The sequence below is a fragment of the Capra hircus genome, chromosome 2 (assembly GCF_001704415.2).
Source record: "Capra hircus breed San Clemente chromosome 2, ASM170441v1, whole genome shotgun sequence".
Taxonomy (NCBI): domain Eukaryota; kingdom Metazoa; phylum Chordata; class Mammalia; order Artiodactyla; family Bovidae; genus Capra; species Capra hircus.
Window position 1 is genome coordinate 13936171 of NC_030809.1, and position 26226 is coordinate 13962396.

At 54.3% G+C, this 26226-nt stretch overlaps 1 protein-coding gene across 9 annotated transcripts in view; it reads right to left on the reverse strand.

The window, feature by feature from the left end:
- The window catches only part of COL16A1 (collagen type XVI alpha 1 chain), a 55967-nt gene extending 46370 nt beyond the window's left edge, over positions 1–9597 (reverse strand). For 4 of the 9 annotated variants that reach the window (XM_018057487.1, XM_018057478.1, XM_018057468.1 and 1 more), the window contains exons 1-10: positions 9048–9597; positions 6797–6903; positions 4467–4541; positions 4242–4359; positions 3233–3356; positions 2653–2919; positions 1988–2068; positions 1683–1808; positions 767–894; positions 513–539 (exon numbers count right to left, since the gene is read on the reverse strand). In XM_018057487.1, the coding sequence (XP_017912976.1) occupies positions 513–539; positions 767–894; positions 1683–1808; positions 1988–2068; positions 2653–2919; positions 3233–3356; positions 4242–4359; positions 4467–4541; positions 6797–6869 (1019 nt within the window). In that variant the 5' untranslated portion in view covers positions 6870–6903; positions 9048–9597. Of the gene's footprint in view, positions 1–512; positions 540–766; positions 895–1682; positions 1809–1987; positions 2069–2652; positions 2920–3232; positions 3357–4241; positions 4360–4466; positions 4542–6796; positions 6904–9047 lie in introns of those variants that run through there. The other 5 variants (XM_018057493.1, XM_018057521.1, XM_018057511.1 and 2 more) reach the window with 2 other exon arrangements.

The window sequence follows — 26226 nt, forward strand, 5'->3', positions numbered from 1 at the left end:
GGAAGAATGGACCTGGAGGCCAGGTCTGAGAGCCTAGGGCCAGCCTCCTGCACCCCACTGGCCCCCATACACACACCAAGTACACAGGTGTCTGGGTGGAGTTGAGGAGCATAAAGATCGAAATCCCTTCAAATAGGCCATGTCCCCCAACTCCCACCAACCCAGAGCCAAGCCAGTTCTCAGATGAGGAAACTGAAGCCGAGAGAGGAACAACAGTGGGCCCTGGATCACACAGCATACTGGAGCAGAGTGAGACCCCCAAATCAGGGGTCCCATGGGCAAGGCCTGGGCTCTCTCCAAGACACACATGGCCATTTGCTGCCCACTCAACAGGAGTGTCCAGGGCTAAACAGCCACCTCCTAAGGAGAAGCAGCAGGCAGACAAAATGCCGGGAGCTGTGTGGTCATCCCACCCCAGGCCCAGCCTCCAGGGCCTCAGAGCCTTGTCCAAAGGGCTCAGGCTGGCACCCTTCCAACCAAGCTCTTTTCTCCAGTCTAGATGGGAGGCTTACCTCATCGGCTGCTGTCTCCTGGTGGGCCTGGGAAGAGGAGGGGGCATGAGAACGGGTGGGAAATGGAGGGGACAAAGCGCGGCTTCCAAGATCCCTACCCAAGAACCACCAGGAGCAGGGGCCCTACAGAGAGCCAGGTACTTTTCTGCCTCTCCCCCTTCATCTTTCCTTCTCAGAGCTGGCATCTTCAAACCCTAAGCTCTGTCCAAGAGTGGGGGCAGGTGGGACAAGCGTGGGCGGAGAGAATCTCTTACTCAAGGGGTTTACAGAGGACGCGGAGGGCAGACTGAGGACGCCGTAGGCTCCTCCGCCCACTGCCTGCCTCTACCTTTGCTCCTCTTTCTGGCTTCTGGCTGATTCTTCCCGACAGCTGGGCATCCACCTGAGCAGAAAGAATAAGGGCCAAGTCTTAAGAAGGAGACAGTTCTGGGGACCCCTAGGCAGGGGCATGGACCCCAGGGACCCCCTCAGCCTGATATCTGGCAGCTCCCAGGGTATCGAGAGCCTGCTCAGACCCCTGGCACCCCCACAGTCCACCCCCCTTCTTTCCCCCCACCCACGTGATGTCGGAGAAAACAAGACCATGAATCAATGGGATCCTGTGTTCCTGGAGCCAAAGGCTGGGCAAGATGCCTGGTGGGCAGGGAGGCTGCAGGGCCAGGGGTGGGGCTACAAGAGGAACTGGGTTTCCCTGCCACCCCCTAAAGAATCTGGGAGCAGGCAGGGCAGCTGGCCATGGTGCTGGGCATGGAACCAGTCTGGCATTGGCCCAGGTTGAGCCCAGAAGAATGAGTGAGCCCCAAGACAAGCAGTGTGGCGCCTGGCCTCTGATCCTAGGTATCTGTGTCCTGGAGAAAATGCCTTTGGGTGCCAGCCTGATCCTTCCCTCACCAGGGTCTGGGATGGTACCAGTGAAGTTCTGGTTAGTGTCAGAGTTCGATAGGCACAGTTCTCAATGCCAGCAAGCAGGCAGGCACAGGGTCATACAGTGGGCTGTCTCTCTGCCTCTTGGAATCCAGTAGGGGTAGGAAGCAAATAGGCAGGCCTTCCAGTGACCTCCCTGCCCCGGCGCATGTGACCAACTGACCCTGGGGGCAGGCTTTAGTCAGATCGGGGGAGGGACAGGACCACTCGAGCCTGTGCCCATGTCTGTCTACCCTGGCTACACACCTTGCTGTTTTGGGGCTCCTCCAGGCAGAAGCAGCGGGTGTAGACCTTGCCCTCAGTCTGTGGATTGATCTCGATGAGCTCATTGTTCTGGGTGTCCCGGCGGGCCTTGGAGGTCTCTGGGGGACACTGTCAAGTGTGGGGGAAGGGCTGGGGTCAGTACAGAAGGTGGACCCCCCTTAACCCTTAGGATGCCTTAGCATCCTAAGATGTCTAGGCATCCCCTTGCCGGCCCTTCTCCTCCAGCACATTGTGCCCCAGGGCAGTGCCTCAGCCTCTCCCAGCTGGGCTGGGTCCAGGCCACTCACCCCTCCTGGTAAAATCTCACAGCAGCCCTCCTCCAGCACGAGCTCTGGGTCACAGTAGATGTGTGCCTGCTGAAGGTCAAACTGCAGGGGACACACAAGTGTCACTTCATTTTAGCAAACAGCTCTGTGTCCTGGCCCCCAAGGAGGCACAGAGATGGCTCCATCCCAGGGTTTGCCCTCAGAGGCTTTCCAGTCTGGCCTGGGAGATCATCAAGAATATAGTCACAAAATACAAAGCAAAACCATACACCCAAGATAGAGGGAGAGGCGGGAGAAACGTTCGCTTTGGCCAGAGGAAGCGGGGAAGAGGAGGTTCCATTCAAGCTAAGCTGTGAGGACCAGTAGGTATTCGGCAGGTAGGTATGCAAGGACAAGCATTCCAGGTGGAGGTAACAGCATAGGCAAAGGCTAGAGGTGTGAAAGTATTAGGTGAGAAGGATGGCCGGCATGGGATCAACCAGAGCCAAGGTGCATGGACAGAGCAGAAGGTGATGCTGCAGCCATTTTAGGGCCCAAGTCACGAAAGGCCTTGAATGCCAGGCTGCACCTGGAGGTCAATAGGGAAGCATAAGGGGATTCTGAGCCCTGGTGAGATACAGGTTCTGGGGAGCCCACTCAGGCTCCCAGAAAGTGGGAGCAGAGTCCAAGCCTGACCTAGCACTCACCGAGACAGGTTTGCCCTGCTCAGCATCCAAGCCCAGAAAGACATGGCCCACAGGCTGTATGGATCGCCAGGGCCCTAGAGGCTGGGAGGAGGCTGACATGCAGTCCACGTGCACGGAGGCCACTCGTTCGGCCATGCTCAGCACCAGCTTGTGCCAATGCAGGTCGAAGAGCTGGGGCACTGAGAAGATGCAGGACACAAAGTCACCATCTTGGCCGCGGGCCCTCAACTCCAGGCTCCGCTCTTGACTGTTGACTTCCAGGGAAATCTGTGTGCAGCGGGGGAAAGGCAGGGACAGAGAATCAGAGCCCCGTGAGCCACAGCCTGACAAAGGTAAGGGCCCTCCCGCTCATTTCACAAGAGGGGAAACTCAGCCCACAAAGCTAGGAAAGCTGGCTGGGGTCACAGAGAAATACCTTCTAAAAGAATGGGATAGGTGTGCTGCAGGTGGCCTCAAGGGTGGGCACTGGGGTGGAGCAGGGAGGCTCCAGAATCACAAGCTGGGACAGAAGCTGGGCTGGACTGGTATTGCTCGATACCCAAGAGCAACACGGGTGGAGCGAGCAGGGCACCAGGCTCACCTGCGGGTACCCGTCTCCATCGGTCACTTGAAACAAATACCACGTGTTCCGGTGGGTGTGTTTCTTCATCAATAGTGTCAGCACCAGGGCAAACTCACTGGGGAGGCCCCGAGGGAACACACGTCTGGGGGTAGAAGAGGGAGGGTACCCTGAGGCTCAGGTAAGAGACCATCCACTACCCACTCTGGGCCCTCAGCACTGTTGGACCTACACGAGACATAGATAGGCATTCAATGTCCCATGGACACACATATACATATACACACCCATTCATTCTACAGACATTTCTTGAGGGCCTACTATGCATCAGGGGTGGTCTGGTTGCTGCAGGTAACAGATGAAAAGACAGAGAAGAGGTCTGTCCTCAGGCAGCCTGCAAGTCTGACGGGATGATGGGGGAGGTAAGGCCATAAACAAAGAATCCTCAGAATGACTGTTTCGCTCTTTCACGAGGATTCCAAGGAAACCAGGATGCCATGGGGAACATGACCAGGCCTGGGGGAAGGGAAGAGATACTGAAAAGAGATGACTAGATTGAGCATGACTAGAGAATCAGGAAAGAAAGAGGAACGTTCTGGAAGATGAGGCTGGAGAGTTAAGCAGAGGCCAGAACACTCAGAAACTTATAGGAGCTTGAACTTGACACGCATCAACGCATGTGAATACACACACGCACACACACAAACACACCCAACTCTTTCAGGCTCCCTCCTCCATCCTGGGGTCCTCACCGTGCCCAGGGGATGCAGACCTGTCCTCACCTACTGCTAGCCAGAGATGGGGAAAGGACAGAGGGTAGGCCTGCCAGTCCCCTCGCTGCCTGCCCTGCCAGGCCCAGGAGTGGGACCAGGCTGACTCCTGGCAAGGAGTGAAATAAATGACCCACGGTCCCCCTGAGCTTAGCTCCACATCCAGAGTTGCTGAGGAGTGTGGCTCAGACTTCCCATCTGTGCCCTGACTCCCAGGGTGGGTAGGTAGGATTCCCCAGTGGCCACACTGGGGCCTTTACCGCGTGGGCTGGGTGACTGAGATTGCTCCCAGTCGCAGGATATGCGGTCCCTTGGGATTTCGGATCTTCTTGATAGCAGACGTTTTCATGAGGCTGAGTCGGTGGATGAGGTTGAAGCCTTTAAGGGAGACACCAGATGACGAGTTCAGCTGGGCAGGTGAGTGGGGTACAGGCCACTCCAGGAAGATGGCGGAGGGGGGACAAAAGGCTGAGCTGGGTGCTCACCAGTCACGTTGGTCGATAAGTCACTTCTGTGTTCCAACTTGAGTCCTTCTTGCTGTGAAGGTGGGCACTGCTCCCCTGCAAAAGAATTGGCAGTGAGGGCATCTGGAGGGGCTCAGGCTGAGGTGGAGGCATAGCTCTTGGGGAACCTGGGACAGAGCCAGTTCATGTTCCCTACTCTGGATCTTCAGCCAGGCTCTGCATTGGGCTCCTTTCAGCTTTTGCCTTCTGACCCTGGTGGTGGCTCAGTCGGTAAAGAGTCTGCCTGCAATGCCGGAGACCCGGGTTCGATCCCTAGGTCAGGAAGATCCCCTGGAGAAGGAAATGGCAACCTACTCCAGTATTCTTTCCTGGGAAATTCCATGGACAGAGGAGCCTGCTGGGGTCACAAGAGTCAGACATGACCTAGCAACTAATCCTACCTACCCACCCTGGGAGTCAGGGCACAGATGGGAAGACTGAGGCCTGGCCTAAGGCTACTAAGTGAGTTCATAGCTGAGCAAGATCTCCTAGAGCCCCAGGACAGGGGCCAGGCTGCTTTCATTCTAGAGAATGAAAGAAATTCTAGACAGCTCACATATCGCACGACACACACCTGAGTGGGGGACAAAGGAGCACTTCAAGGGCAAGGAGATGTCAGATCCGTGCACACTGTGTTATACATCTATGTACACGCGGGTCTGCACATGTGTGAGCTGCAGATGCCTGTGCCACCAGGGATGCCATGTGCCGCCGGTACACGTGCTCTCAGCAATGGGTGGGGTTCCGCTCCGCAGCCAAAACAAAGCAGGCCAGACACAAGTCTGAGTCAACAGACTGACTTTTCACCTGGAGAGCCACCTTATGAAACTGTGAGGAAAGGCTGAGGGCCTGAGTGGACCACAAGCTCAAGGGAACCACCAGAGCTTTAGGGCTCCAGACAGGCTATATGAAGGGGGTAGAGGCTCCTGCAGAAGGGGATAGCTTATTCAGGTCTCCAAAACCTTAAAGGGACCAGGTAAGCAGCCATGGGCCTGCCTCTTCTCTAGGGCTGATTGAACAGAAGTTTTGAGAGAGGTACTACAACAGAAGAGATAGAGGCTAGAATTTTTAAAAAGAGAGAGCTTTTTCATCAATGCAGATAGGGTAGCTAGGACCAGGCGATGGATATAGCTCCCAGAGGCCGGGACACTGGACTCCTTGGATCCCTTGCTAGAAGAAGGAATCCTGGATCCCTAGGCTCAGTGACCAACCCCCCTCATGGAATCCTTCTGCCGCAGGTTTGGCCAGAAAAACTATCACCGTCTTTAGTATCAGCAGCAGCAAGGGGTGACTCACCCCTTGGCAATGGGCCCAAATTCCTTACAGATGTTGAAATTTTCTGCCCCAATCCCCAGGGGACCCAGTGAGGGAAAGGAGAGTAAAGCATACGTGGGAACATGCGAAAACACATATGTAGACACACAACCCACAGGTTGCCACATACACCCTCTCACATCTGTCCCTGGGTTTTTCTGCCTCTTTTGGCTGGATTGGGGGGTTCTAGGATTTCTATTTCTGCTCATCTACACGGCCAGAGGGCACCCAGCAGGGCAGGGCAAGCTGCCCGGTCAACTTCCTCTGGCTTTGGGCCCTGGAAAGCTACACCCTTCTGTCTTATCCAGTGTCTGGGCCTTGAGACAGGCCCTTTATCCAAGATTGCCAGGGAGGAGGAGGAGCACGTGGGCTGGAGAATGGATCCTCCACATGGAAAGGACTGGAGAGTCCTGGCCTGTCTGCAAGGAGAGCTTTCTGCCGGCTCCTCCCCACCACGCTGGCCTCACCAGCCCTTGGGGCACAGGTTGGGTTTATGTATTGGGGAAGGGGGTTCTTCTCACACACAGAGACATAGGAGTATGTACAGAAGCACAGAGCAGCTCTGAGATGTAAAAACAGAGAGGCCCAGAGACACACAGATATGTAGACAGAAATACACACACTCTCTAGCTCAGCGGTCTCCCAACTTTTTCGGCACCAGGCACCAGTGTCGTGGAAGACAATTTTTCCAAGGACTGGGGTCCGAGAGGGATGGTTTCAGGATGATTACATTTACTGTGCACTTTATTTCTATTATTGTTACATCACCTCCACCTCAGATCATTAGGTGTTAGATCCTGGAGGTCGGGAACCCCTGCTCTAGCTCGCCTCATGCTGGCTCGTGTGTGCAAACAGCTCAGGCCACCCTGAGCCCAGCCTCTGGACTCTCCTATAAATGCCCACGTGACTGAGGTCCATGGGCACATACCTGCATAGGGCCCCACACCTCAGAGAGCCAGTGGCAGGCCTATGGCACTCCGATCCTCACATCATCTCACCTGCATCTGCCCCATGGCTGTAGGTGACACAGAGACTGAGCAGCCACAAGCCAGGGGCCCAAGATGCCCACATCCCGGTCCAGAGAAGTCGACTGCAGCCACAGCACCTGAAAACCATAGGGAGGGGGAGGGTGGATTCCAGAGCTCACAGAGAACGATTTCTCACGTGGGCAAGCAGAAGCCAGCCCGTGGGGCCCAGGTGCTGGTCCTGAGGTGGCAGGAGGTCTGGCCAGGCATCAGTCCCTCTCAGAGGCCCAACCGCAGGCCTTGGGCTAGGATTTGGGCTGTGGTGATATTCAAAATATTTAACCACCAGTATGGCACGGACATCCAGCAGCCAGCGCAGAATGCTGGCCAGAGCACTGAAACCAGGTCCAGGCAGCATCGGGCTGTGCTAGTGGACAGTTGCTGGACTGAAGAGAGATCGAGAGGGTCCTAAAAGGCCAGGTCACTGGGGATAGCGCGGAAGTTTGAAGCAGATGCTATCTGCCAAGACAGTTGGAAGTATTTCAATATTTTATCAACCTGTGCACTGTATAGGTACATGCTTATCTGGTACCTGGCTAGCTGCACCCAGCTCAGCCAGCTGGCCCTTTTGGGCACCCACAAGGGGCTGACAACTGAGCTGAGTCTCCTAGAGTCATCACAGGGGCCAAGGAAGCTTCCCTCATGGGTGCAGTGGGAGGGAGAGCAGGTCACGGGGCTCAGGACCTTGTTGCCAATCTCCCCTGCTGATGGATGCTCGTCTTTTAGTTTTATTAAACCCTGATGGATGGGCCCAGATAAATCAATGCGGGCTCAGCAAGCGGCCAGGCGAGCCATACATCATCCGGCGTCCCCTGAGACAGGCAGCCCGCGCGTGCGCACACAGTCATGATACACACAGATATACAGGCATATATACACGCAGGCATATTTGTGCACTGTGTGCACACAAGCCTACCTACACACAGGCATGCTCACAGAGACATGTGTTCAGGGGCCACCCAGATACACCAGCTTGTACGCATACACGTGCACAAGGGCAGGCGATGACTACCCTTCCTGCAAGCCCTCCTGTTGGGAAGTTCTTATGCAAGCCTGACCTCATTCTCTCCAGCTGTAAAGGAATTCTGTTTCCCCCTCCCTCAGCTCTGGATGGGGAACGAGAGCAGGAAGGATCCCTTGCCTCCATATATTTGGAAATAGGACCCCAATCTCCCTCTTCTTGAGGCAGAACTGTTCCCCCACCCTCAGTTCAGTTCAGTCGCTCAGTCGTGTCCGACTCTTTGCGACCCCATGAATCGCAGCACACCAGGCCTCCCTGTCCATCACCATCTCCCGGAGTTCACTCAGACTCACATCCATCAAGTCCATGATGCCATCCAGCCATCTCATCCTCTGTCGTCCCCTTCTCCTCCTGCCCACAATCCCTCCCAGCATCACAGTCTTTTCCAATGAGTCAACTCTTCGCATGAGGGGGCCAAAGTACTGGAGTTTCAGCTTTAGCATCATTCCTTTCAAAGAAATCCCAGGGTTGATCTCCTTCAGAATGGACTGGTTGGATCTCCTTGCAGTCCAAGGGACTCTCAAGAGTCTTCTCCAACACCACAGTTCAGAAGCATCAATTCTTCAGCGCTCAGCCTTCTTCACAGTCCAACTCTCACATCCATACATGACCACAGGAAAAACCATAGCCTTGACTAGACGGACCTTAGTCAGCAAAGTAATGTCTCTGCTTTTGAATATGCTATCTAGGTTGGTCATAACTTTTCTTCCAAGGAGTCTTTTAATTTCATGGCTGCAATCACCATCTGCAGTGATTTGGGAGCCCAAAAATAATAAAGTCTGACACTGTTTCCCCCACCCTACTCATCCCCCATTCTGCCGGTATCCCTCCAACCCTCTCCTGACCTCCCCCTCCTGCCAGTCAGTGGAAGGACTGCCAGCTGCGAGAGGCGTCTGCGTGTGTGTGGAGGCGTGAACGTCCATGTGCTCCCTGTCCCCTTCCCGCTCCTGACCTCTGGCCTCCACTCACCTAGCCCCAGCCAGAGCAGGGCACTACAGAGATAGGAGACATGCTTCCGCGAGGAAACGATCCCATCCCAACAGGGAGGCACAGACTTGGGGTCAGGGAGAGTCAGAACTGCCATGGAGGTAGAGCTTATCCGGCTGGAAAGAAGAGGACTTAAGTCCAGAGGGGGAACGCCTTTTGCCCCAGATCACACAGCAAGCCCAGCGCCGGGAGGCAACCCCCTCCACCCTCACTTACCTTGGCTGGGGTTCGCCCCCACCTCACTGAGTAATCCAGGCAGCCCAATGCAGCCAACCCCAGAAAGCAGGGCCTGGGTTCCTCAGCCCGCTGGAAGGTCCTGGATCACTTCTGGCCGGGTTCGGGGACCCCAAGTTCCCGGGTCCCGAGCTTTGGGGGCTGAAGACTGTCCCGCTCGCGCGCCCGCGCGCGCGACTGCCAGGGACTGCCGGCTACTCCGGGTGGGGGAATAGGGGGCGGCTCCAGGGGGCTGGGGACTTGCCAGGGCCGCTAATGGAACACAGCTGGACCCGCCCGCCAGGCTGGAGGAGGGAGGGAGGACCGGGAAGGGGCTCCAGCGGTGGCAGAGGCGGCGGGACGCGCGGCCCCGCTGCTGGCCTGGCTGCGGTCCCAGGCCCGCCCCTCCCATTTGCCCGCCAGGTGAGCGAGCGAGCTAGGCGGGACCCTGCGTGCCCGGAGCTGCCCTGCAAGGGGGCTCTGGCTGCAGGCGGGTGGGGTGGGGAGGAGTCCGGCCCTTTAAGAGCCAGGCCTGGAGCTTGAAAGGCCTCCCCTTTGCCATCACCTTCCCCTTCCCCGGCTGGGCCTCCAGAAACGGGGGTGGGGGTGGGGCTGGGGGAGGGGGAATGAAGACCCTCCTCCCCAGTTCCGCTGCACCCGTGACGTGGCTGCTGCCCAAGACTCCTTGGTCAGCTTTTTCCAGTTTCTGAGCTTGACATTCCCTGTGACTCTGTTCTCTGACCGTCTGAACTGGGGGAAGGGGGGCTCCCTCCAGGAGTTGGGGAGGGTGCTAAATTAACCCCTTCTTCTCAGGACTCAATTCCAGACAAGTGGAACCCAGCGGGTACCCTTATTCCTCCTAACTCCTTGAGGTTAGAAGGGCTCAAATCCCTATCCTCGTGTTGTGAACTTACTGTTTAACGATGACTTTACTTTCTCATCTGTAAAATGGGATAATGACTGCATATACTTTGTGAGCAGAAAACAAATTAGTCTGTAAAAGTGCTTACCAAGGGCACAAAAGAGGAGCTCAATAAATGTTCGCTATTTTATCATTATTATGGTGAATGCTGGCAGGATCTGAGGATGGAGGATGGGGTGAGGGGGTGACGCTGGGCCAGCCCAGCAATGGAGAGGGTTTTGCTTTATGCTCAGAATGCAAGGAAGCAAGGGGAATTGAGGTTGGATGAGGAGAAGGTTGGACTTCCGAGGAGAAGGAAGCAGGTAAAGTGTCTAGTTCTGTCCAGAGGCAGGGGGATGATCAAGGTGACCCTCCTAAGGGAGGTAGCAAATTTCTGGGCCCCAAGGATAACGACCTATTGAGAAGTAGGTTCAAGAAGTCCTTGAGCATAAAAATGCCCGTGGGGGAGCAACTGGAGTCCCCTGATTTGGGGCTAGGGGGCTTCCTGGAAAAGCAACATTGTAGAGCCATAGCCCTGTGGCCCCATGTAACCTGAGGTGGGGGTGGGGGGGCAGGACTGGGATTTCCCGCCTCCAGAGCCTGAGGCGCTGAGTCAGCGGAAACCCCATCCGTGGCCACGGAGGCGCACCACTGTGGTCCCTGTGCAGAGCCGGCCCAGATGTGGCTACGACAGTGGCAGGGCCTGGGAAGCGCTGAGCTCAGCAGGCGGGAAGTGGAGGGGGTGGGGCTTTCTGGGAGCTTTGGCCTGAGGAGTGGGTAGGTACAGGCTCCGCCTCCACAGGGTGCTGCCCCAGCGGCAGGCACTTGGGAATGAATAGACAACACCCAGACAGAGGCCAGGCTCTGCGCTCAGCATTTCACATCGGCTAGCTCCTTTCACCCTCACAACAGCCCCAGAAAGAGAATTCTATGCTTAACCCCATTTTACAGATGGAGAAACCCGGAGCATAGGAGTGACTCAACTTGCCCAAGGTCACATAGTTAGTGGGTGGTGGGGCAGGGGCCCACATCAGCTAGCCTGGACCCATTGCACATGCTCTTAACCACTGTGCCACCCTGGGCACCCCCAATCCTTCCCCCACTCATACCCCAGACCCTCCTAGGCTGGACCCGGAGCAGAAGGGACCTGAGAAGGGGGAGTCCAGATCCCTTTCCATTGCTCCTTAAGGGTGCTCATAAGAACAGCCAAGCCTGGGGCACACCCTATGCCTGGATACACTATCACAGACACAGTCTAGAAATGAGCCTGTGCCCCTCCCTGCTCTGGACACATATATGCACCCATGCAGAAGCAGAGAGTTAGGTATGTTCTCTCACAGCACGTGTGTATAGACTCCATGTGCAAATATAGACAGCTTTACACAGACACGTGCATACACACGATACTCCTCCACATAAGCAGATACACAGAGACACACGTGTGAGCGCAGATGAAGCCACAGAAATACATCCCTGGGTGTACTCAAACACAGGTGCATCATTTTCAGAATGCACACATACAGTACTTCATGTACTTGGATATGCACAAAGAAACACATGCAGATGTGTGTGCACAAACATACACGTAGAAACACACACCCGTGCCCACAGGCATCATTCTTCATATACACACACAGGGAAACCTGCAGACCTGCAGCACACACACATGCAGACACAGACGCAGGGAGCCACAGAGACTCGGCTCCCACGGAAACCCCTGCTCAGATATGTACTCACCAACGGGCATCCACACACACGCAGGCCGTGACACTGACACATTTACATGCATTCAGCCCCAGAAAGCCCTGCATGCCAGCAAGCAGGGTATCCCGTGGGGCTGGGCTCAGTGCCCTCACCCCAGATGGCATCGCCACGAGGTAATCAACGCTGCTAATCGCCACCAGCTGCCCCGGAGCCTGCCTGCTGCTGCCGGGCGGGGCTCCCGGGCCTCCTGGGCCTGGGGTTGTGTGCCCAGATGTCAGCAGCGCCAAGGGCCTGCCCACCCCATTGTTCCTGCTGGCCCTTGGGGAATCCCCATCTGGCAGGGGCAGCACCTGGGGCTGGGGGAAGCGAAGAATCAAGACAGGGCCTGGCCCAGGTCAGGCCCAGGAGCCCCCACACGGCCAAGCAAGAGGTGGTCTGAACCCACACAGGCACACGTGCACACCTGGGCCCTAGCAGATGTGCACACAGGTGCACACACACACAGGCACATCACACAGCCGAAACAGACTCCGGTACTGGTCCCCCAGAGCCGCCTCTCCGTGTCTTCCTCATGCTGGTAAACACCACCATAATTCATTCAGATGCTCAGGCAAACCACCCAGGAGTCATCCTTGGCTCCTTCCTTTCTCCCTGCCATCCCACTATCTTGTTGATTCTACACCCAAAACACAGCCCGCATCTACCCACTTCTCCCCAGTCTCACCCAAGCCACCCACCTCTTTTGCCTAGACTACTGCAGGAGCCTCGCAACCCCCTACTTACCACCCAGCAGCCAGAGAGATCTTTCCAAACCTGTATCTGTTGGCATCACTCTCCGGCTTCAATCTTCCAGCTTTTATTTCACCTAGAAGAGCCCCGACATCTTTCCCCTGGCCTTACCAAATCCTTCATGATCTGCCCTCTGCTCTCCTGTCCAGCCACCTCACCCCCTGAAGCTGTGGCCCCACCAGCCTCCTTTCTCAGTCTTGCATTCACCAAGTTGGTTTTCTCCTCGGAGTTTTGTACCAAGTCATCCTTCTGGAAGGATTTGCCCCTGATCTTTGCCAGGCTGGCTCTTTGACATCCAGGTCTCACCTCACCAGTCACCTCCTCAGTGACCTTCCCTGACCACCACATATAGAGGAGCCCTGAGTCGTCCTCTAATACATGACTCCGTTTCACATCTCTGCACAGCTCTGGTATTTGTTTGTATACTTTTTCTATGAATAAGCAAGCATCTCCATGACGGGCCTTGTTCACTGATACCCACTGCCCTGCACCCCACAGGCAGCCAGTGGTGAATTAGCAGATGAACGCACCCAAGCACTGCCGGGCTCTCAGACACAGATGGCTCCCACGGGAGGTGTGACACATGAGCACAGACGTGAATGTGCACGTGGGCAGAGATATACAAACATGCCCAGAGGACATGAGTCACAGAGAAGAGGCAGAGGTCAGCCCCTTGAGCATCTCTGGATGTCTCCATCCTGTCTCCTTTGACTGAACGTGTCTCCCTCACGGCCTCTTTTCTCTGCGTCCAATTCTCTAGCTCTCTTTCCTCCCTCTCTGTGACTCCAGCCCCCTCTGCAGCTCCCTCTCATCTTTGTGTCTGTTTCTGACTCCTTTTTCCCTCTATTTTTGGATCTGCGTCTCTAACTGCATCTCTCTGTGTGTCTCTGATCTGTTTTCTTGCATTTTTTGCGTCTTTACGTCCTTCTCTCCCGTCTTTGTCTCATCTTGTTCTCTGCTTCTCTTCACCCTGTCTCTCTGCCTCTGTTTCTGGCTCTTTATCTCTGACTGTCTCTCATCCTCCCTCCTCCCCCGCTAAATCAGCCCTGTCACCACGTCTCCACGGCTCTCTGCATCCCAGTGGCAGGGGAACCCATCTTTCACCTCTGGTGGCAGCTTTATGGCCCTGGCGGGCGGGCTGACAGTCCACTCCGCTGATGCCCCCCTCCCCCACAGGGCCATGGCGAGCTCCACACTGACAACCCCAGCCCTGGCTGCATTCTTAGATGCCCACTTCAGTGGCACCTGGCACCAGGTGCCTGCTTGGTTTGGCCACCCTGGAGCTTCTGGAAAGGTGAGCCCAGACTCTGACGGGCACTGCCAGGCGTGTGGCAGTGGTCAGGGAAGTAGACCCCGATGGGGGAAGCGGGGACACTCCAGGCATCCTGAGCCCCAGCTTGGTTGTCCCCTGGGCTCTGCCCACCTGTTCTGAGGGACCTGTGGAGAGGCGACAGGCACAAGAGCCCTGGAGTCCGGGCCCATCTCTACCTGCTGTGTGGCCCTGGACCCCAGCCTCCCCACCATCCCATGAGGCAAACAATAGGATCCCGCGTTAACCCACCTGGTGTGTTCAAGCACCTCAGACCACCCTGCCTGATAATGTCAGTGATTCTTAACAGGGGCAGTTTTCCTCCCAGGAAGATATTCGGTAACATCTGGAGATATCTGGGGTCATCACTGCTTGGCGGGGGGACCTTCTAACATCTAGACGGTAGAGGCCACAGGACGCTGCTAAACATCGTACAAGGCACAACACAGTCTCTCACAATACAGAATGATCCTGTCCAGAATGCTCTCCTCCAAGGGGAAGATTCCGCCCCTCAGATTTCCCACGCTCTCTGACCTCCTTTAAACTCTCAATCATGCTCTGACCAGGGCTGGAGGCCATTAGAAGACACAGGGGTTGCTCCTGTCTCTGCCTTCAATAACAGCAGCTAACATTTATTGAGCCCTTTTCAAGTTGCTGGCTGGCACCACGCACGGAGAAACTCATTTTAGTCTCGCCACAACGGCGGGAAGCCCAGGCACTGTTATGATCCCCACTCTAAGCCTGAGGAGACAGGCAGAAAGAACATGAATAATCAGCTCAAGGTTACACAGCTAGCCAGGATGGAGCTGGATGGGAAACGGTCACTTTGGGACAGACCCACAGGGCAGAGTCCTCTCTGGAAAGAAGCTCACACAGCAGGGGTCTGGGAAGTCCCTTTCCCTCTCTGAGTCACTGTTTTTTCTTTTCTTTTTTGTAAAATATTTGGCTGTGTTGGGTCTTAGTTGTGGTATGCAGGATCTTTCATTGTGGCACACAGACTTTCTAGCTGTGGCATGAAGGCTCAGTAGTTGCAGCTCGGCATATGGGATCTTAGTCCCCCAACCAGGGATTGAACCTGCAACCTCTGCATTGTCAGGCAGATTCTTAACCACTGGACCCCCAAGGAGATCCCAGAGTTGCCATTTTTTTCATCTGTCAAATGAGATCTTTGCTGCTGCTAAGTCACTTCAGTTGTGTCCAACTCTGTGCGACTCCATGGACAGCAGCCCACCAGGCTCCTCTGTCCACAGGATTCCCCAGGCAAGAACACTGGAGTGGGTTGCCATTTCCATTTTTAACCAGCAACAATTCTAGGAGGTGAGGCACTGTTATCACCTTCACTTCACAGGATAGGAAAGCAATGATTCATGATTAAAGTCTCAAAGTCATAGGGCTGGAAATTGGTGGAGCAGAGATTTGAACTTAGTTCTGCCTGAACTCAGCTCTGTCTGACTCCGGGGCCCATGATCTTAGATGGGTCACCTGCACCCTGCCCCACTCTCACCCAGGGCCTATAAGGCAGGAGAGCAGAAGTTGGGAGCTTGGAGGACTTGTTAAACACAGACTGTCAGCCCCTCACCCCCAGAGTTTCTGATTCAGCAGTTTACTTTTCAAGTAACTTCCCAAGCAATGCTGGTGCTGGGGCCCAGGAACCACATGTGAGAAGCCCTGCAGAAGAGTACAGTGTTAGATTACTTATGTCTGGGTCCAAATCATGGCTCTGTAATTTGGTGGCATCACTTCACCTCTTCCTCGGATAAACAGAAATACAGCATCTGTATGCAGAATCAGTATACAGAGATACAGTATCTGTCACTTAGGGTTTGCTGAAAGGATTATGGGAGAGAGAAGGGGAAGGTGCTCTCCTGGTGTCAGCACCTACCAAATATGCTTATAAAGGCTCACCAGCATCACTGTTCCCAACAAGGGCACCTCCCTCCTCTCCAGACAGACTGGAAGCCCCCAGGGTGGTGAAGGACTCAGTGAAGGACTTAAACATCCTTTTCTCCTGTCTACCAGCCACCTCCCCAGGCCTGCACAGAGCAGGACACAGAGAGGACATCTCAGAACACACATGGGAGGGACAGTGCCTCTGCCGGGACATCCCCGGCAGGGGGGATGGGGCAAGGTCCTTTGCCCCATAGCACAGAGCCTGTGGGGCAGGGATGAGGGTGCAGCCCAAGCAGCACTGAAGACCCTCAGAGAGACCTGCCCCCCACCAGTCTTCCTCCAGGCCCTGCCCCATTCCCAGTAATCCCTTCTGGTGTGACAGTTGGCTTCCCAAGGCCCTAGCAGGATAGCTTGTACACCTTCACCCAAGCATCATTTTGGGTACCAGCCAACTCAACTCGCAGCCCTGTTTTGCTGTATGATCTTTAGCCAATTGCTAGGCCTTTCTAAGTCTTAGTTTCTTTCTTTTAAATTTTTATTTATTTATTTATTTATTTTGGCTGCGCTGGGTCTTTGTTGCTGCACGCAGACTTTCTCCAGTTGCAGTAAGCCGAGGCTGCTGTTTTCGTGCACGGGCTTCTCATTGCAGTGGCTTCTTTTGTTGCTGAGCATAGGCTCTAGTTAGGGTGCACAGACCTCAGTAGTTGCAGCGCATGGGCTCAGTAGTTGAGGTGCACGGGCTTAGTTGCCCCACGGCCTGTGGAATCATCCCAGACCAGGTATAGAACCTGTATCTCCTGTACTGGCAGGCAGATTCTTAACCACTGGACCACCAAGAAGTCCTAGGTCTTAGTTTCTTTACCTAAAAGTCAAGCAAGAACTCAGCATAGTGTTAAGGGTGGGGGATACAGCCTCAGAATAATCGGGTTCAAACCTCACTCCTACCACTTATGAGCTGTGTGACTTTTGACAAATCCCTTCATCTCCTGGAGAGAACTTCAGTTTCCTTGTTGGTAAAATGGAATTGTCCACAGCTCACAGGGATGCTGTGAGAGTTCCCTGAGATGAGACATTTCAAGTGCTGTGCACAGCTCCTGAAACTCAATAGATGCTAGCTATTCCATACACACGATGAGAGAGTGTAACCTTACCACCACAACAAACACAGTCTGTTGGCTGCCTTCCCTTCCCACCTGCCCTTCCCATGTTTAGCTTTGAGACTATCTTCACCTTCCTTCCCAAAGAGGCTGAGGAAAGCAATTGGGAACAGTCTCCCAGAAAGGGCAGATCTGAGCAGAAGCTTGGAAGAGGGAGGGGTGTAATTAATTATCAGCCTGTTAGACTGTAAGCCACGCCGAAAGCCCTGTTTTTGCTACCATTTATCCCTAGAGCATGTGACAGAGACTAGGCCCTTTATAAATACTGGCAGCAGGAATGAAACAGGGCCCAGGACAAACTCCCTTTGGTGGAGAGCAAGCCAAGGAGTCTCCTGGGTGAGGCATGGTGGGGAGAGGAGCACTTGGGGACTCCGAGATTCTGTCTTTGCATGCAAGAGTCTCAGACAGTTGGACTCATAAATTCTTTGAATCCTGGAACTCTGGGTGGAGAGAAACTGGCTGCTGCCCAGCCCCACCTCCTCCCAGTAGTGCCCAGGCCTGGGGTGGGGAGTCCTGACAACCTAGCTAGAAAGGGAGGCTGAGGGAGTAGATTTTCAGGGTGAAAATCCAACTTTTTCATCAAGGCAGGAAATAAAATCTAAGCTCAGAGAAGGTTTGTTCCTGGCTCTGCTACTTCCTGGCTTCGTTCTCTTCCTTCACCTCTCTAAGCCCTTAGTTTCCATATCTGTAAAATGGGGTGATAAGGATAGCACCTAACCACACGGAACTGTTGGGAGGATTAAATGAGATAATACATGAAGCTAAGCCAAGTCCATAGTAAATGCTAACAATGTTAATTATTAACATCATTAGTACTGGGGAGGGCTGCTAATTCACCGGGCACTCTTGCTCTGCATCTTACACCCATGTTCATCACTGGCAGTCCCTCCCCACCCCACCTGCCTTCCTATTTACAAAGCTGATTTCATGTAGCCTTGAAAGGTCAATGATATTTCCAACAGATATCAGACAATTTTTTCCATGAAGTGGCCTAAATAATATATTATAAAGAAATAAAACCAACTGGGGTATTGTCAGACTTGATCATTCAGAATAGGCTTGATATTGGTGTCTGGATGACAGAGGACAGAGGACAGAGGTGGTTGGAAGGTGGGGAGAAAGAGCCTGGGACAGGAGACCTGGATTCAGGGCCTGCACCCTTTGCCAACAAGGAAAAGATGATCTTAGAGACTCTTGAGCCCCTTTGTTCCCTGAGCCTGAGGCTCTTAAACCTGTAATGACCCAAACATGCCCCCTCCTCAGAACGGGAACCAACGTTAGTTGCTCAGTCATGTCCCATTCTTTGGGATCCCATGGACTGTAACCACCAGGCTCCTCCGTCCATGGGATTTTCCAGGCAAGAATACTGGAGTGGGTTGCCATTTCTTTCTCCAGGGGATCTTCCCAACCCAGGGATTGAACCCGGGTCTCCCTCATTGCAGGTGGATTCTTTACCATCTCAGCCAGGTGAGCCAGACCCAGGCAAAGCCAGGATGCTGCCCTTCCTCCCTCCACTCTGACCCAAGCGTTCCACATTCACTTAAGCGCCCTGACCAGGCCCCAGTCATCTTGGCTGAGCCCCTGCGGGTAGGAGGTGGGGCTCACCGCACCACACTCATTAATCCTCCTCTGTACATCCAGAAGCTAGAAAAATAGGTGACAGAGATAACTGACTTGCTGAGCTGGAACTAAACCCACATGTAACACCCAGCAGGTCACTGCTGCTTTTTAAAGAATAATTTTAATCGTCTGGACAATCCTAAGTACCTATACTTATTCCAATTTTACAGGTGAATGGGTGTCATCTTCAACTCGAGCACTTTACTGTAAGGAAACAGGCAGGGAGAAGTGGCTGGCTAGGAGTCAGAGCTGGGATTTGAACCCAGGAATATCACAGCACAATCTTCTGTGTGATAGCCCCCTTCCTCTCTCCTGGACTCAGCTTTCTCATCTGTTGAATGGGAATGCTAACTCTGGAACCTCGAAGATCCAAGTTGGGACTTCTTGCTGCCCGGAGGCCAGGTCCCCACCCAGAAGCCTAGAACATCTCTGTGGGCCTGGGCAGGAGAGAAGGGCAGGTGTAGACATGACTGCCCTGCGGGCGGGTGGGGGATGGGGGCGCTGCCGGCAGGCACACAAAAACAACTAAATAAATCAGGACCGGGGGACTCCTAATCCTTCCCGGCTGTGGCTGCTACCGCTCACGCGGCCGGGTCCGCCATCGCCTGGCTGGCTCCCCGGGCCTGGGAGGGGGACATGGCACAGCCAAAAGTGCAGAGTCGGGCCAACAGGATCGGAGCGATGCCCAGCCGTCAAGGCGGCCTCGGCTCCCGAGACGCGGGAAGGCCCTGCCGGCAGGGTGACTCAGGCCTCCCAGACCCCCTCCTGCGTAGGCACGCTCCCGGGCCTCGATCTATTTTTAGAGCCGGCTCCAGGCCGGAGCGTCGAGGGGCGGCGGGGGGAGGTTCATGGGAGTGCAGGCGCCTGACCAGCTTCTCCAGCTCAGGACGTAAGCCCCAGGACCTCCAGCTGTCTGTCTAGCAAAGAACGGAAACACTTGGGGTGTAGGGGGTGGGGGAGGTGAGCGCCCAGAAAATGTACCTCCCCTTTCCCCTTCGGCTTCTCAAGGCCTGGCAATTTCAGGGAGCTGGGCGCGGCCTCCTGAGAAACGACCTCTGTTAAGTGGGGCCAGGAGCCTCCCGACCGTCCGTCTGTCTGGCTATAGGACTGAAAGCCAGAGCGGGCAGGACTCCCGGGCGACCGCAGGGGCTGGGAGGTGGGGAGTGCTGGGAGAGCGCGGAGGAAGCCTTCAGTTTCGGGAGATCCCAACCCCACCCCGCCGTAGGCCACGCCCCCAGCCCGCCTTGGGCCACACCCACGGCCCGGGTGGCATCCCTGACTCCACCTTGGGCCCCGCCTCCTAACTAGCTCCGCCCACAGCCAAGCCCGTATCCTGTTCCCAAAGTCCAGGAAGGCTTAGATGCCATTCTCCTTAACAGCCTGGCACCGGAACTGGGCCCGTCTTTGGGGGCTGGGGCAAAAGTGAGAGGGATGGGGGCCTCCTCCCGCAGCGTGAGGTCGGGAGAAGGAGAGCATCGACGGCAACAATGGCGCCATTGATGGGGATGCCTCTAGGCTGAGGACCTATCTGTGGGAGCCAGGCAGTTTTGGAGGCTGAAGGGGTGGAGGCAGCCCCCAGCAAGTAAACACTCCTGTATACCTGGACACAGAGCTCTACACCGAGGGAACCTGGGGCAGAGGGCCCTTACTACTGGGCCCTCGAGGCTGAGAACAGAGTCCTAGGGAGTGGGGACAGCTGATGACCCCAAATATTGATACATGTGCTCTGGGTCGAGCTCAGGGACACAGGGGGTTTGGAGAAGCTCAAGTGGAGGTCCAGCCCACTGAGGGTGAGGGGCAGACGATGAGAGGCGGAGCCGGTCTCCCAGCACCAGCCCTCCATCTAGCGGGAAGTTTGGGAATCGCGGGATGCAGAGATGGGGTGCGGGGAGGGGTCCATTGCACCCCGAATCCTTCCTTCTTCTCCCTAGATTTTCTGCTGACACCTTTACACCAACATCCTGCTCTGCTCCATCTCAAGGACTCACCCCTGATAGTCATTCGAAGATCCACCCTCCCCCTCCCCCCCAAACCTGTCCCTCTTCCCTCATTACTTAAGGATAATGCCCTCTTCTGTTTATCACTGCCACCATCAGGGGTCCAGGCAGCCAGCATCCTTTGCCTGGATCCCTGCAGTTCCTGGCAACTGCCTTCCCTGCCTCCAATTTTACCCTCTCTCCATTCATTCTTCTACTACTAGTCAACTAAATGTTTCTGAACCAGACCTCTGCTTGGGTCACTTCCTTGATTAATTTTTTTCCGTGGCTTCTCGTGGTCAGATGAAATCCAAACCTTGGCTTGGGACTTGGGAGGCTCTTCATCACCCAGATTCACCTCCTTCAATCCCAGCTATTCTCACAGAGCAATTATCAGTTCATCACACACCCCTGGGGGCTGTCACCTCGAGGCGTTCATACCTGCTGTTCCCTCCTCCCAGAATACTTTTCCTTACTGTCTTCAGGACTCTGTCTGAAAAAAAAAAAGAAAAAAAGTCCCCTCCTTGGGAGGCTTTTCCTGACCTTCTGGCATGAGTTAGGTACCTCTTGTCTGAGCTCCCACAGGACCCAGTGCCTGGGTCTCTCATCACCTATCCACTTTTGTGGCAGTATATTTTATTGAGATGTTAATTATTTTGCTCCCTTCCCAGTTCCAAGCTGGTATCTGAGCCCTTTGATTTTCCTAGCCTCGGGGAACTTGTGAGGGGTTGAACACAAAAGCTACTTGAAGTCTGATGGCTCATCCTGACTTTTGAAAAAGCTAACCTTCTGGAAGTGACTGCGCTAGGTGTTCCCAAGGGATGGGGAGAAGAGGGCAGCCAACGAGGGCAGAGAAAGGAGAGCACGCAGCTAGCTGCAGTGGATTCAGAAGCAGGGATCATCTGAATGGTGGAGATTGGGGTCCTGTAGCCCCTCCCCCAATAGATAATGGGAACTGAGGGGATGGGTGGAAACCTGGGGAGGCCAGAGCCCAAGCACTAGGGTACCAACCTCAATGCCTCTGGGTGGCAGAGGAACAGCTGAGTTGCCAAAGCTCAAGGGACCCTATGGACTAGTACAATGAGCATCTATCTCTGTATAACCAGTGTACCCAGAATCAGGACTCCATGTTTAGACCCCAGGTGGGACAGCAGGTCCTCGCACAAGCCTATAGGGAAAGTGACAGGCAGCCCCAAAGATGGTTGAGATTGAATCTTCTGCCAACATGTAGGAAAAGGCTTAGAGTGAGAGTCAGAGTGGAGCTGATTTAATGAGAATACAAAAATAGGGTGTTTCTTGAGTCCGTGTGCCAACAGTCCCACCTGCTCCACCTGTCTGTGCTTCCAACTGCAGGACTGAGACTAGGTGTGCCTCATTCAGAACTGAATTCTTAGGACCCAGCGCGGTGCCTGGTACATTGTAAGGATGCATTCAAAATGTATCTGTTGAATTCATTTTCCCTTGAGAGCTACAGAAATCTTTCTAAAGCCCAAGTCTGTTCCAGTGATTTGCCAGGAGTCCTCAGAATAAAATCCAAACCCCTATTGTGGCCCACAAGGCCCACTGCCATCGGAACCTGTCTCCCTTCACCACCTCATCTCTGCAACCCATCCTCCTCACACTTTCCTCTCCACCCAAACCTCATGATTTGCAATTTTCCAAACTTTCCAGGTTGTTTCATGCCTCCGTGCATTTGCTTACGTGGCACCCTCCACCAGCAGCGTCCTTTCCCTTTTCTTTGCCTGCTGAGTTTTCAATCAGTCTTCAAAGCTCTGTACAAGTGTGGTCTTCTTTAAGTGCCTCCCCTGACACCCTCCCCCTAACGGCAAAGGAGACGCCTCCTGCTCTTGGGCCTATTGCTCATGCCCAGTTCTGACTCCCTCTTCCCAGGCTCATTTTCCTGGATTGTGAGCTTCCCTCATGTGATGAGTCCCCAGTGCCCAGAGCAGCGCCAGGTTCACCATAGTTCTCCATAAATGCTCAGTGTCCACTCTGCTCTAGTCCTGACTCTCCCCTCCATGGACTCCTGGTGTAATGTTGAGCAATCTCTCCCCCTGTGGGCCTGCACAATGTGGAGGGGGGGGAGTGAAACTCATGGTTTCTAAGGACCCTTCCTTCCCTGGGTTGGGATTGGAAGTGATGGCATGTAAAACATCAATCACCCATATGTGCTGTCGGCCAGCTAAGGGCAGAGCCCACTCAGACACGTAGCTGCACGTGCTAGCACCCAGGGACCACCTGGGAGCAAACCCCTGCCTAAATAGCTGCACATAACCCTCTCACACACAAGTGGACGTGCCCTTCATCCCCAATCAACCATTGGCCCTAACACTAAATAGTTAATTAGCAGCTGGAGCTGCCAGTCCAGCAGCAAGTTAATATGCAATATGCATGCTCGAAGGCTGGTGTTCTCTGGGGCTCTCCCCTTCCAGGCCTGCACACGCAACACCCTCCCTCCACTCCCAAGTCTAGACGCAGACGCAGTTGGTCTGCAGTAGGGAAACAAGGGCCAGAGCCTTAGCTCTACCAGCTTTCTGGATACTTGTCTCTTGATCTCCAATGGGAACCTTCAACTCCACATTCATTCACTCATTCATTCCATATTAGCTATGAAGTTCCTATCATGTGCCAGGCAATGGTGTGAATGTCAGAGACTCACCCTGTTTTGCCCTCTCACAGGCTTACAGTCTGGTGGAGGAGACAACCCTCCTCCAGGGAATCTTCCCAACCCAGGGACTGAACCCAGGTCTCCCACACTGCAGGCAGATTCTTCACCATCTGAGCCACCAGGGAAGCCCAAACAGAAGCTAGGTGCCATAATTTCACCAGGAGAGCGGTACTGTGGAAGGATTAGGGTCATGTGATTAAAAATGGTCCAGAAGGGCAAGGGGTATGCAGGAGGTGCATTAGAGCTTCAGTCAAAAGATGAGAAGCCAGCAAAGCAGATAACCAGGGAAGAACCTTTCAAGTGGCGGGTATAGCATATGCAAAGGTCCTGGGGTGGGAGAAACATGTTCAAAGAGCACAAAGGAGGCCACGTGACTAGAGCTCTGTCAAGAGAGATGGGCAGGGGCCACAGGAAGGAAATGTAACTTTATTCTAAGAGAAACAAGAGGCCCCTGGAAGGTTTTGGGCAGAGGAAACAAAATCCATCCCTTTGTCCTGCTTCCCTCTTCTTCTGTGTCCTTCTTAAAAAGTATGTCTTCCTCATCTTTACATTGTTAGTGCCCAGTTCAGGGTCTGGCACAACTTGGCATCAGCCAGTGTTTACTGAATAAATGAATGACCAAGCCAGGCTCTTCTGGCTTTAGGCTTGACTGAGTGGCTCCGAGTGGGTCAGCTGGGCTGCTGTGAAGTTTCGGCAGCTCAGAATGGGAGTCATCTGGGCCAGACTAAGACATTTAGATATCCTCATACTCCCCATACATGATTCATAACAGAAATAACAGTAACCCACAAGGCATAATACTTACATGTCTGCTGAAATGAAAACAACTTCTTTGTGGATTTTTCAGTCACAAAACTCTGGGCAAGTTCATCGAAGCAGTATTTCTTCACACACACACGTGCATGCGTGCGTGTGTGTGTGTGTGTGTGTGTGTGTGTGTGTGTGTGTGTACCTATGTTGTTGCCACCTTGCTGGTGCCCCAAGCTGGACTGCCTGTTGGGTCACACCCAGTGCCACATGGCCGGCCTGACCTGACTGTCCCCTTGGTGACACAGTCTTGGCTCTTGAGCTCTGCATGATGAGGAACACCAAGGGGGCCACAGTGGCCTAGGCCTAACTGATAGTGAGCAGCCTCAGAGCATCGTTGCCAGCAGGTTCTCAAGGCTGCAACTGCTCGATGTGAGAACTCTCGTAATACCCCCTTGGGCCACCAAGGTTTGCCCCTGCCCATCCCTGACCCTCTAAAACTATAAAAAATGATCCAGGCCCTAAGAAACTTCTCAGAAGAGGAATCTAAGGCTCAGAGAGGTTATTTAATTTACCCAAGGTCGATCAGAAGTTTGGGATGGAGTTGTGGTTTGAGCACAAGCCTGGCCTGTAAAGCAGACTCCATGCCCTTCCTGAGGGTGAGTGGGCTGGGCTGCGTGCAGAGGCACAGCCCGCCAGCCCATATCTAGATCCACACAGCTGACAAGAACACATGGTGGAGCTGGTCCCACACCTAGTTTTGGGATGAGCTCTGCCCTCCCCTCAGCCTCTTTCACTGCTCAGAGGGGCTCGAGGCCTCTAAGCTCGACTCTCCCCGAAGCCCACCTCCAGGGCCCAGAGAAGGACTCCATATAAAGTCCCTGTGTGGGTTCCTCAGCATTACACAGGCACAGTGGCGGGTGCCTGGGAGGGGCTCCAGAAGCCTGAGCCAACACGGCCCTCGGGTTCCGGGTCTCAGGACTGGGCCTCACTTTTGTCCCACGGTGGGTCCTTCACGGTTTCTGTCCTTCCCTTCATTGCTCAACGTGCAACCACACCTGCTCTGTATACGGACCCTACAGGGGGTTAGGCTCAGTCCCTGCCTGGGAGGAATGTACACCTCCCCACCTGCTCCTCACTGGAGACAGAGCTCAGGAAACTCAAACAAAGCAGATCAGTGATTTGCAGGGAGAATGGGAGGCTGGGTGGCTAAGGGCAGCACCCCCACATGCAGCCAGTTTTCCCAAGCGGACCCTGGTGGAGCTCCACCGCCCCTGGGTTCCAGTACTGCATCACCCCACCCTGCCCCCCATGGGTGGGAAGTGACAAATGAGTCTGAGGAAGTGGAGGAGGGGAGTCAGCAATCGATGGCATTAACATGGTGCCCAAATTAAATATTGACTTTCTTGGTTGACCCTGGGGATGCCTGGATTGATGGCTGGGGCTGTGCTGTGCCACCGCTGGGGATGGGGACATACCAGCCTGGAGAAGGGTCAGTGGGCAGCTGACGCTTGTGGGGTGAGCTCGCCCCTGTTCCTGCCTGGTCAGAAGGAACAGGGACAAGGGCCGCAGAGAGCCCAAGGCAGTGGGTTTGTCTGTCCATCTTGTGCCTGGGAGCTCCCTACTCTGTAGAGTCCAGAGTTCCCTCTTCCCAGAAGACCTTAGAGCCAAGGTTTTGTTGAATGCCCACCCCTCTCCTCCCCCATCCTCCTTCAGGAACTGTGGCTGGCCTGCCGCCCAGCAAATGAGCAGAATCAATCTCTGTGATGATATCCATTACCAGGGCTCAGGACCCTGCCTCCCAGGACAGTAAGACTGGTTATTTTTGGTCTATCATTATGTAGGATCTTGGGGAGGGGGTAAGGACGGCCTCTCCATCCTTGGAAACATTCCATCATCCTCTCCAGGTAACTTCACCTTCAGAATCAACAGTGGCCCCTGAGCTTTCTTTCCTTCTTTTCTTAGCTCCATTTCAGAAATTGTCTATCCTGCCTTAATTTCTTCACCTCCTCCTTACCCTGCAGCCTGCTCCAGTATGCTTCCTGCCATGTCAGTGACTCTAGTCCCTCCTTTCTCCTGAATTCTAGTCCTGTATGTCTAACCACCTACTTCCTACTTGAAATTCCCCCTTGACTATTTCCAAGGTATTGCAGTGTTAACAGGCTCAAGGTGAAAGTCGTAATTGTCTGCCGCACAGCTGGTTCTCTTCCTGGCCCCCGAATTCAATGGCATGGTCATCCATCCAGGCATGTTAAGACAGAAGCCCACAAGTCGCCCTTGGCTCCTTCTGATAATGCCCATACCAGGGGCTGACAATCCCATTGCTGCATACATTCAGAGTCCATGCCCCCTCTGTAGCATCCTCCTAATTTAAGTTTCCTTGTTATGGGTGGTCTCTTCATTGGTCTCTCCACATCCATC